This window comes from Coffea arabica, chromosome 2e (genome assembly GCF_036785885.1).
Source record: "Coffea arabica cultivar ET-39 chromosome 2e, Coffea Arabica ET-39 HiFi, whole genome shotgun sequence".
Classification (NCBI taxonomy): Eukaryota; Viridiplantae; Streptophyta; class Magnoliopsida; order Gentianales; family Rubiaceae; genus Coffea; species Coffea arabica.
Window position 1 is genome coordinate 71,855,450 of NC_092313.1, and position 13,360 is coordinate 71,868,809.

At 36.7% G+C, this 13,360-nt stretch overlaps 2 protein-coding genes across 4 annotated transcripts; both read right to left on the bottom strand.

Moving 5' to 3' along the window:
* Positions 1-2,007: 2,007 nt before the first annotated feature.
* LOC113732950 (pyrophosphate-energized vacuolar membrane proton pump) lies at positions 2,008-7,340 on the bottom strand. Its single transcript, XM_027259015.2, has 8 exons — positions 6,403-7,340; positions 5,098-5,672; positions 4,593-4,972; positions 4,418-4,504; positions 3,719-4,049; positions 2,820-3,230; positions 2,626-2,685; positions 2,008-2,519 (listed from the first exon to the last, which is right to left on the bottom strand). The coding sequence occupies exons 1-8, from the start codon at positions 6,635-6,637 to the stop codon at positions 2,313-2,315; spliced, it is 2,286 nt and encodes a 761-aa protein (XP_027114816.1). The 5' UTR covers positions 6,638-7,340; the 3' UTR covers positions 2,008-2,312.
* A 147-nt stretch (positions 7,341-7,487) lies between these two features.
* LOC140004346 (RNA pseudouridine synthase 1-like) lies at positions 7,488-12,961 on the bottom strand. 3 transcript variants are annotated; one of them, XM_072080957.1, is made up of 4 exons: positions 12,576-12,961; positions 10,686-11,538; positions 8,198-8,914; positions 7,488-8,045 (listed from the first exon to the last, which is right to left on the bottom strand). In XM_072080957.1, the coding sequence occupies exons 1-2, from the start codon at positions 12,946-12,948 to the stop codon at positions 10,853-10,855; spliced, it is 1,059 nt and encodes a 352-aa protein (XP_071937058.1). In that variant the 5' UTR covers positions 12,949-12,961; the 3' UTR covers positions 7,488-8,045; positions 8,198-8,914; positions 10,686-10,852. The 3 variants fall into 3 exon arrangements, with proteins under 3 accessions (XP_071937058.1, XP_071937060.1, XP_071937059.1); XM_072080959.1 differs by lacking the exon at positions 7,488-8,045 and having other exon boundaries at positions 8,105-8,282; positions 8,851-8,914; XM_072080958.1 differs by lacking the exon at positions 7,488-8,045 and having other exon boundaries at positions 8,105-8,282; positions 8,513-8,914.
* Positions 12,962-13,360: the final 399 nt, after the last annotated feature.

The window sequence follows — 13,360 nt, forward strand, 5'->3', positions numbered from 1 at the left end:
GACTCTTAATTGAACCAAATGATAGGATAGATCCAATAGAAAGCAACTTATATCAAAATTACCAGTCAGACAACGTTGCAAGTCAAGGCTCTCCTCATGGGATGTTAGCCATTATGGGCCTTCGACACAAACCACAATAATCTTCTGACTTCTATATCTATGGCTCAAAAAATTCAAACTACAGGAATTTGACTCGAGTTTGGTTCTATAGCATCTCATATGAATTCGACTCAATAGATTAACAAACCAATCTTGAACACAAATTCAAACTCGTTAAAATAAATTTGAACATTTAGATGTTTGACTTGACTAGATTTGTGTACACCCTTGCTCTTTAGATCATTGCACACTTATATATATATATATATATAAGATCATTTCATTCAAACAAATCTGCACTAATGGTAGAAAATATATCAAACAAACATGACACAGATATATATAGATTTGAAATCAATAAATATAACAGATCTAAGAAAATAATACAAATAAAGATAATATCGATGCTCCTATATATCTTTCATCCGACTTTTTCTATGATGAAATGTTTTTCAAATTTATGGTACTTTTTAGATCTGTCATTAATTTCTCAAATCTTATGTATTTGTTAAATTGCAGATCTATAATTTTAGTGCATGTTTATCTGCCATCAGGGCAGCAATGTATCTCAATTGTGCTGGACGATTTCCAGTAATCCTTTAATGAAATATGTTTTATTATCAAAAAAAAAAAAAATATATATATATATATATATATATATATATATATATATATCTTTCATCCGGATGAATCACTGTAGCTCAATACATCAATGCATGTCCACTGACAATCAGATCTGATTAAAACTGGTCCAAGTCCAAAAAGAAATTTAGATCTGACGATAATGAAGAAATTGCAGATATGAGAAACTAGATTCTAAATTTACAAAATCTCAAATTTCACAAAGATAAAAATCTTAAAAACTCTCACAAGGAAAAACTCCGAAGAGAATAAAACTCTCGTCGGAACAATCTAGGAGAGAAGAAACTCTCACTAGAAGACATTAGGAGAGAAGAATCTTTCTTTAGAAAATCCTAGGCAATAGTTTTTCGATCATTGCCCTCTTCTAAAAAGGACATTTCCATAGCAAATTAAACTACATCTCCAAAAGAAGAAAAAAGGGTTTATGGTCCTTTCAAAACAAACAAATGAAATAGAACAAATTATATATCATTCTAAGTGCCTTCTATATACGTGTTGTTTTGTGCTAATTAAGGTTTTTTTCCCCCACGGCATGGTAAAAGTCTATGTAACATGTATTTTTACCCTGCTTTTTTTTAGTAATATGTATGGTGGGACAATAATACAAGTTAGTGTAAGTCTGTAAATCTGTTTTCAATGGATGCTTGAATTGAAAGGCAAGAAAAGGCAGCAATGTAGTGGACAAGCCCTACTGCATATATATTGATGATTAGAATGATGGTGACATTGGCACCTTTTTCCTATTTATGGTGATTATTGGTGAGCTGCAGAGATTGCCAACTTTGGTCAATGACCAGATCCATAAGATAAGTAGATAAAATGGTGGAGGCACATAAATTAGGAGGAAAAGACCTGAGGAATGAATGGGTCATGTGCTTCTGAGTTGGATCCGTTAGGGCGTTTATTAGGAGCCTTGGCTTCTGTTGGATAATACTTAAACTTGAAGAATGGCAACAAAAATTAATTTATTATTCTGATTGTAATTTAGTCACTCGACTATTTAAGAGTTTCAAATAGACCACAACACTTTTTTTTTAGTTGTGTAAAAGTATTACTAACCATTCCATCCATTTTCGTTGTTGAAGTTTTTTTTTTTTTGCCTTCCTTTTTTTATGTTTAAAATTTCCTCAAGGTTTGGAGCATTTATGTCCATCCGGAAATATTTAACAAAACTATACACACAAAAAAAAAAAAAAAGCCCACGAAATGGAGGTCACGATTGAAATCCTCCTTTCTTTAATTTCATCCCGCTCCTACTGAAAAAAATAAATAAATAAGGCAATCTTGTGGTGATTTTTCTTTTTCTGCTTTTTATTCCCATACTTCTCACTCTCTCTTTTCATTTTATTCCCAAAGGTGGATCTGAAACTATAATACATTGATGCCATGAATGTAGACAAATAGTAATACAAGTCAACTTACAACATAAATTATCAAATGATGTTGCTCTTGTCAACATTGCTAAGTGATTTAATCTTTTCTTGAAATATTCGTTGATCAACAAGTTTCTCTTGTGATGTCAAAACTGATGCACTTTGATTTGATGGCCTGGTTTTGTAACAGCTTCAATCTCAAAGATATTTGAACAGCAATCCCCCGTGGCTTGCGAAGAAAGGAGCGAAAACTAATGATTCAACGGCCATGAGCTTGATCAAGATATTCAACGATGGACCAGAAGTGTCCTTGAGGGGATCTCCAACTGTGTCACCAATTACAGCAGCTTTGTGAGCATCTGATCCCTTAGGCCCCAGTGTTCGAGCATGTTCTGAAGCACCAGCCTGCAGCAAGCAAGCAACCCGATTGGGGCAGAAAAATCAGTATCCATCACAATAGGTAATGATAAAACGACACCTTGAAGGGTTTGATCGAGGCAGATTATCTTACCTCTATGTACTTCTTGGCATTGTCCCATGCCCCTCCTGTGTTAGAAGCGGAGATGGCTACCTAAGAAAGGATAATAACACCAAGTATACATGATCATTTATACATCACGCATAAATAGTACTGTTTCACAATGCAACTTTCAAAGACAGATATGGCTGGCTATTCAGGTAAGCGGTTCAGAATAACAAGTATACCTGAACACCAGAAACAAGGGAGCCAGCAAGCAGACCAGCCAGAGTTTCGACCCCGAATAAAGTCCCAGCAATTAATGGTGTTAGCATAACAAGAGCACCTGGTGGTATCATTTCCTTGAGCGAAGCATCGGTTGAAATCTTTACACATGTTGCATAGTCTGGTTTTCTTGTTCCTTCTAGAAGCCCAGGCATGGTGTTAAATTGTCGCCTGACCTCTTCGACCATTTTCAGTGCTGCACTTCCTACGCTCTTCATTGTCATTGCTGAGAACCAATAAGGAAGCATGGCCCCAACAATTAAGCCAATGAAGACTTTTGGAGTCAAGACATCAACAGTCTTGATACCAGCTCTGCTTACATAAGCACCGAAGAGAGCAAGAGAAACCAGAGCAGCTGATCCAATCGCAAAACCCTGAATGTACCAGAGTAATTAAGCCTGTTTGAGAACTTCTCTCTTTAGGACATAAAAAGAGCGACTTGTGAAGCTATGTGATTGGTGAATCTTCTGGGAAGAATTATCTTTTGACATATAAGTTTAATGATTTTGCCCAAACTCAAAGGGCTAGAAGGATGCCTTCAGAAGAACTTCCAGGATTTGAAAGCCATAAATGGCAGGCTCACTACTTAGTCACCCTAGTTATCTTCTCTCGGTTGAGTGCAGATCATGGATTAGTAATTTCTGGATTTCTCTTCGTGAGTTAGTTTGTTATATACTAATTTAACCACCCAATATTGCAAAAGCAGCTTTGGCAATCAGAAAACCACTTATCATCACTTGTATAACTGATTTACCAAACCATTTTGGCTACATTATAGTCCATATGTAAAAGTTACCATCCTTAATTTCCCCAGTTTCTACATAAACTGATGCTACCAAGTTTTTGGCTATCAGGAACTTGCCTTGCCAATTGCAGCTGTTGTGTTTCCGGCGGCATCCAGAGCATCTGTTCTTTCACGAATCCTGTGGCTCATTCCAGCCATTTCTGCTATACCACCAGCATTGTCACTTATTGGGCCATAAGCATCAATTGCAAGTCCAGTGGCGATAGTGCTGAGCATTCCCAAAGCTGACATTGCAATACCATACATTGCAGCCAAGCTGAAGCTTACATAAATAGCAATGGCTATGGCAAATATGGGAATGATAACAGACTTGTATCCCAGAGCTAACCCAAAGATTACATTTGTTGCTGCACCAGTTCTACAAGAATCTGCTACATCCTGCACCGGACTGCAAGATTTTACAGAAACCGTTTATGTATACTTAAGAACTGATATATCCACAATTAAACATCATCTCTCTCTCTCAACAAAAGTGGGCAAAAAAGCAACTGATAAGAGTTCAAAGAGAATGCATATACTCTACGCATTAGGTTGTGAATAAATGTCAACCAAGAATTTGTCTACTTAATGCTCAAGAGTGACTGGTAAAATATGGATGGAATCTATATTAAGTACCAGTTTCATGTTTATGGCGTCCACGTTTAGGATCTACCAAATACATAAAATGGGTAATGAGGCCAATAAAAGTACTGAAAGCCATGTCCCAATTAACAGCACACACAGAAAGAAAGCCAAGGACAATTTAAGACAGCTTACCTGTAAGCATTGCTAGTATAATACTCAGTAACGTATCCAATCACCAAGCCAGCCCATAAGCCAATGGAAACGCAGAAAAAAAGATGCCTGTAAGTGTACCCATTAGGATCATAAAACTGCATATACAAGATGGACGAGAAGAAGAGAGTACAAACATCAGGTCCCAGATGAATACCAGTTCTTCACAACTTTGTCAGTCCCAAAGTCGAACAAAGTGAACTTTGATGGTAAAACAAGGAAGCTTACTCCAGCTATCCCAACAGTCATAAGAACAGTTGAGATAAGAAGTTGCCTCTTCAAAGATGGTTCAATCTCACTGACAGTTTTAATCTCAACAACATCAGTTGCAATAACAGTTGTTATCAAGCAAACGATTATCCCCACAGAGCTAATAATTAGAGGATAAGACATCGCTGCATAGTCATGGTGTATACCAAAAGATGAAATTGAGGCAACAAAGAGTGCTGCACAGGATGATTCAGCATAAGATCCAAATAAGTCAGAACCCATTCCGGCAATGTCTCCAACATTATCGCCAACGTTGTCTGCAATAACCTGCAAAGGGATCACGTTTGTAATTTAAAATAGTTCCTTCTACATTGGCAGATTGACAATGGTACACATACTACTAGTGCTAGATGAATGAGATCCTCTAGGAAAAGCATAAAGAGAGAAGTTACAGCTGGGTTACGGGGATCATCTTCGGGTATATTCTTCTCAACTTTGCCAACTAGGTCAGCCCCAACATCTGCTGCTTTTGTATAGATTCCACCTCCAACTCTTCCAAAGAGTGCCATAGAAGACCCTCCAAGACCATAACCAGTGATCGATTCGTAGAGTCCCTCCCAATCATCCTCGTAATATAGTTTGAATAAGTTTATGGATACATAAAGCACCAAGAGGCCATTGGCTGCAAGCAGGAAACCCATCACTGCACCAGAACGGAAGGCTGTTATGAATGCCTTCCCAATTCCTTTCCTTGCCTCCAAAGTTGTCCTTGCATTGGCAAATGTAGCAATCTTCATTCCTAAGAAACCTGAGAGAACCGATGTCAGGGATCCAAGCCAGAAGGCAATTGTGCTGAAGATAGCATTGGCCAAAGCTGGCTTGCAGAGATTTCCTTCATTGTAAGTGCAGGGTTCACTTTTGGTGCTAAAGCCTTTAACCGATCCAAGGAATATGAAGATGATTACACCAAATACAAACATGAATATTCCAAGGTACTTGTACTCTGTGAACAGAAACGAAGTTGCACCTGCCAAAAATCATGTGGAGAGTAAGTTCCGAAAAAAAGATTGCAAATTTTCTACTACTTCAATGGCTTCAAATTAAAGAATTGCAATTTAAAGAACCTAGATAAAGGTATCCTTTGGAGATACAAGACACGAATTTGTAATTCTGTTTTTTAAATTTCTTCAGACGTGGAGAGAGTTAGTGTATCTTGTTTCTGATTATGTTCATATTAAACTTCTGCAGAAATTTATCCTCGCCAATGATGTATCAAAGATGTATTCAAGTTTCTAAACGAAAATAGAAAGGGATCAAAAGTATGAAAACTTCAAACCAATTAGTTCAATGTTGTGTTTGAAGTCATAATAGATGACAATCCCTTTCTCCATATAAACATTGTGTTTGAAGTCACCATGAAGAATCGAAATCTTAATACATATGTTTGTAAAACCTTCTCAGGTATGTCATGCAACTCAAAATATGGTTAACCAGTTTAACCAGAATTACCTGCAGAAAGGATGAACGAGTAGTGTCTGTTTATATAAAGGGAACTAGAAACTACCGGAACTCCTGGAGAAGGTCATTAATGAAGGACAACCAGAAACACACCTAAAGTACTAGAAATCTGTCTAAGAATGTACGTCCATTTTCACAATAGATGGATCATCAAAGAAGATAAGAAGAAGATAAAAAGAAACACAGATACCCAACAGTGTGCACAGAAAGAAAAAGAGAGAGACACGGAGATGTCTTACCAACAGAAATAGCATTTTGAATCTCAGCACACTTCTTGTTAACAACCTCAGCCGAATCAATGCCTTCCACTTGTTCATCATCTTCTTCAATCAACTGATCCTCGTAACTGTCAGGACCGCTTGAAGCTACTCTTATCCTTGAAACCAGAAACCACTGGACTAAAGCAAACAAAATGCCTATCAAAGCACACACAGGAATCAGAGTCTGTGAAAAGGCCTCACTCATCAACCCCATTCCAGCAAACTCTATCCAATTCAACACCTTTAACTTCTTTGGATTACTACCTTCTATGTAAACACATGTATCAAATAACTTCTTGGCGACCTGTTCCGGTTTTTTTTTTTTGAATATATTTTTTATATCCCACAGAGTAAAGTCTCCTGAACCTGCTGAAAATGAAAATTTGATGCTACAAATGAAAACTATCTTTGATGGCTTTCCATGCGGGGGTGCATGTGGAAATCCTTAACTTAGCTTGGTTGGATTGACCAAATGGACAAGTGGTTGAAGAATATCATTTACTATTCAAACTTCTAGAACAGCTACTTTGTACTTAAATTTCAAAAGGTTACATCTTGCAACCTCGTCAATGTTCTGTCCCCATTTTTGCTTCCTTGTTAAGTTTCAAACTTGCAAGCTACTAGACCAAGTAGAGGGAGCCAGAATTAAAATCAGTATTCCCCATTGAAAAATTAGTCTAAGATCTCCTCCTACACGTTTTCTCCTTTCTAAATCATGATTACGTCCTGCAAATTTCTCATAACCATGTTGGATTGACCCATTATTGTATCTATCAAGCTTCGCCATTAGTCTTTTCCAAATACATCAGCAAAGGATACAAAATTCGAAAGTAGTTTGACTGATCTCCGTAGTTTACTCCGTGATAAAAAATAAAAAAAAAAGCCCACAATTTCCCTGTTTCCTGCGTAACCATACTATTATTTTATCCTCGTACTAACGTCCTTGAATGTAGCTTTACTGATCCTGTCACCGTCCGACTAACCCAAACACCGCGATACATGCAAGAATATGTCATTTCCAGTGATCATAAGCATTTTTACGGGCAATAAATGTAACTGCACCATGACAGTCAAATTCCTTAAGAGGAGTAATAAAAATTTACGTCCCATGTCTACAGAGAAAGAGAGGAGTAATGCATGCCTAAACATCCAGTCAACTTAACGACATGATTACATATGCAACAGGTTTGGTATGGAAATCCTGTTAGCTAAAAGGGTTTTAATTTTTAAGATAAGAGGAATATATTTTAGCAATTAAGGTGACAAAAGTCCAAAGTTGCCTCTTTTGAAGTGCTGATGCTTGATGTCCAAGGCGACTCTGTACTCTGTAGCTAGTAGCCACGCAGCAAGTTCCTTCAGGAAAGTCAATGGTCGAGATCTTCATTTGAAAGTTTCATCGTGAAAGGATATCAGAAAAAGTAAAAGAACTTTATTTGTATTCTTGGCAATGAATCTCCCCACCTTTGCTGCGTCTTGAATTCACATTTATACCTCTTTTAATTAATCATAGTTCATGGAAACCCACGTTCTGATCTGTATCCAAGATTGAAATTTGATGCACATATGGGCGTCCCTGTGAAAATTTACATCAGTTCTGGAACATCAGACTGCTGTTGTTTAATCTGGCATAGAAGAACATGTAGCAAGTCAATTTTCATAACTGCTAACGATCCAAAAAACATCACTCGAGAAATCCGAAATTCCTTATATATCATGGATAGTTTTACTTCACAGTACAGAGAGAAATAATTCAACTCATTTCAGACAAGAGAACCTAAAAGAGGAAAGAACAGAACTCCAGGACTTTAGAATCTTCAATTTCACATGGCTGCAAACAATCCGAATAGGCGGCTGGAAAACTACAAAGTGGAAATTAACGAGTTAATCATAAAATTCTATTACCTTAGGGCATTACTAAGATGCCACTCTCTGTGCTTCAGTACAAGTCTCATCAACTTTAGTAAACGAATAAAAAGGACGGACGGATAATAAATGGAAATGCAAAAACTATGGTTTGGACCAGATATTCAACACGAAATTCCGTACACTTAACTATAAATGTTGGCAAGTCTATTCACCTAACAAATACCTGGTCTTATTGAACCAGCCAAATCCTAGATTTTATATTTGCCCAACGAGCACCTCACTGTTTAGAGCAAAGAAAGAGGCTCTATGACATTTAATTACTCAAAGCAGAATCCTAAGTCCACCCAGCAACTTGGAAGTCAAAGACCAATTACTGGCTGTTTCTGGTCAAACACGATGAGTTTTGATCCAGGTTTCCAGGCATAAAGCACATATCCTAGTCGCAGCTATCGTGAACTTCTAGCAGAAGAGGATCATGATTCTTTGCTGTTTCCTGTGTATGTTCCTCGCTGCAGTAATCCCTGAGATGCTCATTTTGAATTTAAAGATGATTACTTATACCTCAATTATGCACTAGTCCATCTGCTGCAATGTAGGAGCAATCTCATCTCCAAATCGCATGATTCTGCATCATATGAAGTTCCATATGTCAAAAATTCAATCGATAGGTGGATATTACTATACTTATTCATGCAGCTCAAAGCCAGTGGAGTAACTCTTGGAGACTTCCAATGTCCATCATCCTAGGTATTATTATGAGTTGAACTAGATAAAAATATAGTGTGTTATTCATGTCCCTAATGTAGTAGTACAAGTTAAATAAGGGTGGAAAAATTATCAAGCCTGAGCTGAGCTAACAGTTGATTAGGCTTGTACTGAATATTGTGTTTGAGTATGAGGGCGACCCAAACTCAATTTCTTAAACTCAACCAAGTAGGGATATGTTTAATAATCTCATGGTCAGTGTGACGTTTGATCGTTGTAGAAAGACAGGAGATAAATCAATAAGAAGAATTTCAAACTGCATTCAAGCCTTGCCCAGGTCCACATACTCTCAGAACCAAATCAGTCTAGGAGAAAGAACTTTAACATGAACTCAAGCCCAAGCCATTCAATTGAAGCTGGTTTGCTTCTTGCTCTAACTAGTCTGAAGCAGCAACAGGCAAATTCAGCTAAGTGAGAAAAGTAACCCAATCAAACAACTAGACGGAGTGTTTACTGAGTACTCTTCAAACTGAGAAACTGAACACCACCCACTCTTCCTTGTAAACCAGTAAACTACCCAGTAAAACAAGGCTTGCAGTATCAATCAACGACTTCTTTAGATACTGGGGCATGATTAGGTAACAAAGTATGCTATATTGAGTATAGAAGCACTGATTTTTCCTGAAAAAGGTGCTATTTGACATTCAGTAATTATTGTTTTACTCGGTGAATTTTCAATTACTTTGGATAAGAAAGGCTAATTCAAAATTTATGTTGAACAGACAGAATAACACCCCAGGATAGCTCCAATTCTTTGGCGCCTCCCACCTTTTACACGTATACATCCAGAACAGTAAGTCATTTTATGTAAACAAGATCAAGGCCAACATTCTCATTAAGTGAAGTCAACTGTCAGAATAAGGTTACTCTAACTCTTGTACATTTCAACTCAAGGATGCCAAAATTTATAACCACAGAAAGAACAAAATCCTACCAATTAATAGAAAAAATTTAGATACACTGACCAGTTCATAGGAAACCACTTAGCAGCTCTTTTCCTGCTTCTATTATGATACATTTTGTTGACAAGGAGTTTTTTTTCCTCTTTGGGAGAGGGGACAGGGTATCAGTTAGGTACATCTATATTCATTTTTATACCATATATCCTTGTTAGATAATTATTTAACCCAATATGTAGTCACCTTCTCATAGTCCTGAAGTCTTTGAGAATGAGCATCTTATTGTTAAGACCAGCTTGTAATATAGGTAGATAATGACAAGCTCCCATTCATCAAATTAACAGAGAAAAAGGTGACTTCTTTAAGTGTCTTATGCAGTGATGGGTAACTTCTATAACCTGACAATAATTTTATTGGAAGGCAGAGATATTCAAAAAAGCAATTGTTTTGAAAGTAGAAACATTCAAAAGTACATTGACCAGAAGATGCATGAGATTCATCAATACCATTTTGATGTTATCTAGCCTTTTAAAAATTTCTGTTGCACTAACAACAATCATATGGTTATGTTATTGTACAATTTATTAACAAAATATTGTCTTGCAAGCCTGTCAGAATCAGAATTATGCAGCAACCAGATGCACAGGTAAAGTATTTTGCACAAAATCCAATTCTAGTGATTTCACCAAGAATATCCATCAGTTTCTAGTTAAAAAAGGAATAAGCACAAACCTTATATCATCGACAGCAATACACAGATGCAATAAGTTATCTCATTAAGCAGCGCACCAAAACCTTCTGCGGCTTGTTAATAATGAATGTAAATCAGGACTAATGTGCTATTGTGGAACTGAACAGGAGTAGTATCTTGCTACATGATTCCTAGAACTTTGAAAGCTTTAGTTTGTCCACAATGGCTCAGACTCAAAAAATTGGCAAGCCCACGATGGTAGAGGTGCTTGAATTAACACATTTTCAGCAGTAACAGGATGCTCAAAGGACAAGCTCTCTGCGTGAAGCTCATGACCATCATATGTTCTTTCTTTCCACTCATAGGCACCTTCATATTTTACATCCCCTCTAATAGGCATTCCCAGGTACTGGCAGTGCAAGCGAATTTGATGTGTTCTTCCACTCTTGGGGTATGCTCTTACCAAAATCTCATCTTTCTTCAAGTTGCAATCAATTTCAGATTTCTGTTCAATAATCATAACTTCTGATATGTCTCTTCCTGATTCAGAAAACTCTTTAAATTGCCCCTGCCCATTTACTGATAGCACTTCAAATAAGGTTTCCATATCCTTGACAATTGATCCGCCTGGTAGTGTCTTGCCCACATCTGAAGCAGCATAAACACGCCAGGCTCCGTACCTTGATCGTCCATGACCGGACTTCATTGTGATATTTACCCATTTTGGAGCTTGACCAACACAGGAAGCTATGTATGTTTTCCTGACCTTGTGTTCTGTAAAAGCTTTTACAAGCTTGGCAGCCACTTTATGTGACTTGGTAATTATCATGATACCACTAGTGTCACGATCAAGTCTATTAGCTAGATGAAGCTCCGTCAGCTTCACTTCAGTCCCTGGAAATCAAATTACAGGAAACTTGACCTCAGATGATGATATTTAACCACCCTATCCAATTATAATACTTTTTTTTTAAATTTTCTGAGCCCGATTGTAACACTAACTTCTTCACTATTTTGTTTCATTTGACAATTATCAGAATGCATCCAACATAATGGCAAAATCTAAAGAAAAATCAACATTGCAGTTGGATTTATTAGACTGTCCATCAAATAACGAATTCGGAGGTTGTAAAGCCAAAACTAACTTAGTTTCTGAAGTATAAATAATGACAACATCTAGAGAAAAATAAACATTGGATTTCTTAGAATGCCAATGAAATAAAGTATTCAGAGGTTATCAAGCCACAACTAATTTAGTTTTACACTTTTACTCTCATTCCAACCCTTAGTCAACCATCTTACCCTTTAATTTTGACTGTCAACCGAAGATTACTAAACTGTGAGAGCATTTACAAATCTGTAAGAGTAATTAAGCCCTCCTCCTCTTACCTTCCCTACTAGTCATCCAAATTCAAAAACCATGGAAAAGGCAAAATATTGTGCACATCTTCCATCTCTATCTCTCTCACACTGTCACACACCTAACTATCTTTATTACTCATCCTGCTTTCAATTAAGCACTTAGCCCCCAAACTTCACTTTTTTTTTCTTTTCGTTTCTTTCTAGATCCATTACTCGTTAATACACATTCCATCAAATGTAAAGAAGAAGTTCAAGAGGTAGAGCAATTTGGTAGCAATATTCTCAACTCAAAGAATATGACAAAAGGATTAATTTTGTATATACTACGATATAAACAACTTCTTACATTGGCAGGGGTTGAATTCATCACACACGACAATCATTCCTACTTGGAATTTCTGTACACGTAGCATTGTATCTACGAACCCCATATAATCTAAACTTTTAATCAACGCTACTAAATTATGAAACTACAAACCCATTCAACAGCAACTGCAAAACAATAATACTAATATCAAATAAAATAAAAATTCCAAATTTTTAGGAGCTGAATTATGCCCCTACTTTACCTGAGTCAGTGGAATCGGTGAGTAGGCTCGGGACAGCAGACAAGACATTCTCACAGTAAATCCCTTGAGGCTTGTTAATAGCAATGAGCCACTGGTCTTCAAAAAGCACATGATTTCTTGAAAGAGAAAAAAGGGACGATCTTGAAGAAGCAGTTAAGGCTCTGTTGAGCTCTATGTTCTTGGATATGGAGGGCAGTGGTGGGGACAGGGGTACTGGGTAATTTTGGAGACTTGTGGGGTCGTTTTTGACCTGGGAATCGATGGAATCCAAGTGGGTCTTGGTCGCCATTGAGAGGAAACGCAGGGGTTTGGAGAAAGATGCAGAGAGGAGATTGGCTGAAGGAAGATGGCGGACCAAGGGCATTATGGTCATTTAGTAAATTGAAATGGAGGTTTTCCTTTATTCCTGGAATTGAAATTTTGGTAAATACATATTTTACTTTTCTCCACTACTCCTCTGGCAAGCTTTTTATTTTCTTATTAGACTAGTAAATTATCTATACCATATATGAATGGAAAGGAGCTTTTGGTCTAAATCGTAAATAATAATTTGTTACTTTATATATTTTTAAAAATTATCCTAATATCTCATTTTGTCTCTCTCCTTGTAAGTTCTAATGAAGTATTTTTCTTAATGGAATTTAAACTATTTAGTAAATCTTAAATTTTTATTTAGAAACTACAAGTTATGGCTATTACCAAATAAGTATCTATCTAAACATTTTATTATTAAATCAATGGTGATAATATAAAAACGATTATTAAGAGTCTGTTCTCATTTGATT

Coding starts and splice junctions, on each gene's coding strand:
- LOC113732950 (XM_027259015.2), bottom strand. CDS start 6,637: ATGGGGTTGATGAGTGAGGCCTTTTCACAGACTCTGATTCCTGTGTGT. Junction 4,973..5,097: donor ATGATCCCCGTAACCCAGCT/GTAACTTCTCTC, acceptor ATCCCTTTGCAG/GTTATTGCAGACAACGTTGG. Junction 4,050..4,417: donor TATACTAGCAATGCTTACAG/GTAAGCTGTCTT, acceptor AAAATCTTGCAG/TCCGGTGCAGGATGTAGCAG.
- LOC140004346 (XM_072080957.1), bottom strand. CDS start 12,948: ATGACCATAATGCCCTTGGTCCGCCATCTTCCTTCAGCCAATCTCCTC. Junction 11,539..12,575: donor CACCGATTCCACTGACTCAG/GTAAAGTAGGGG, acceptor TTTGATTTCCAG/GGACTGAAGTGAAGCTGACG.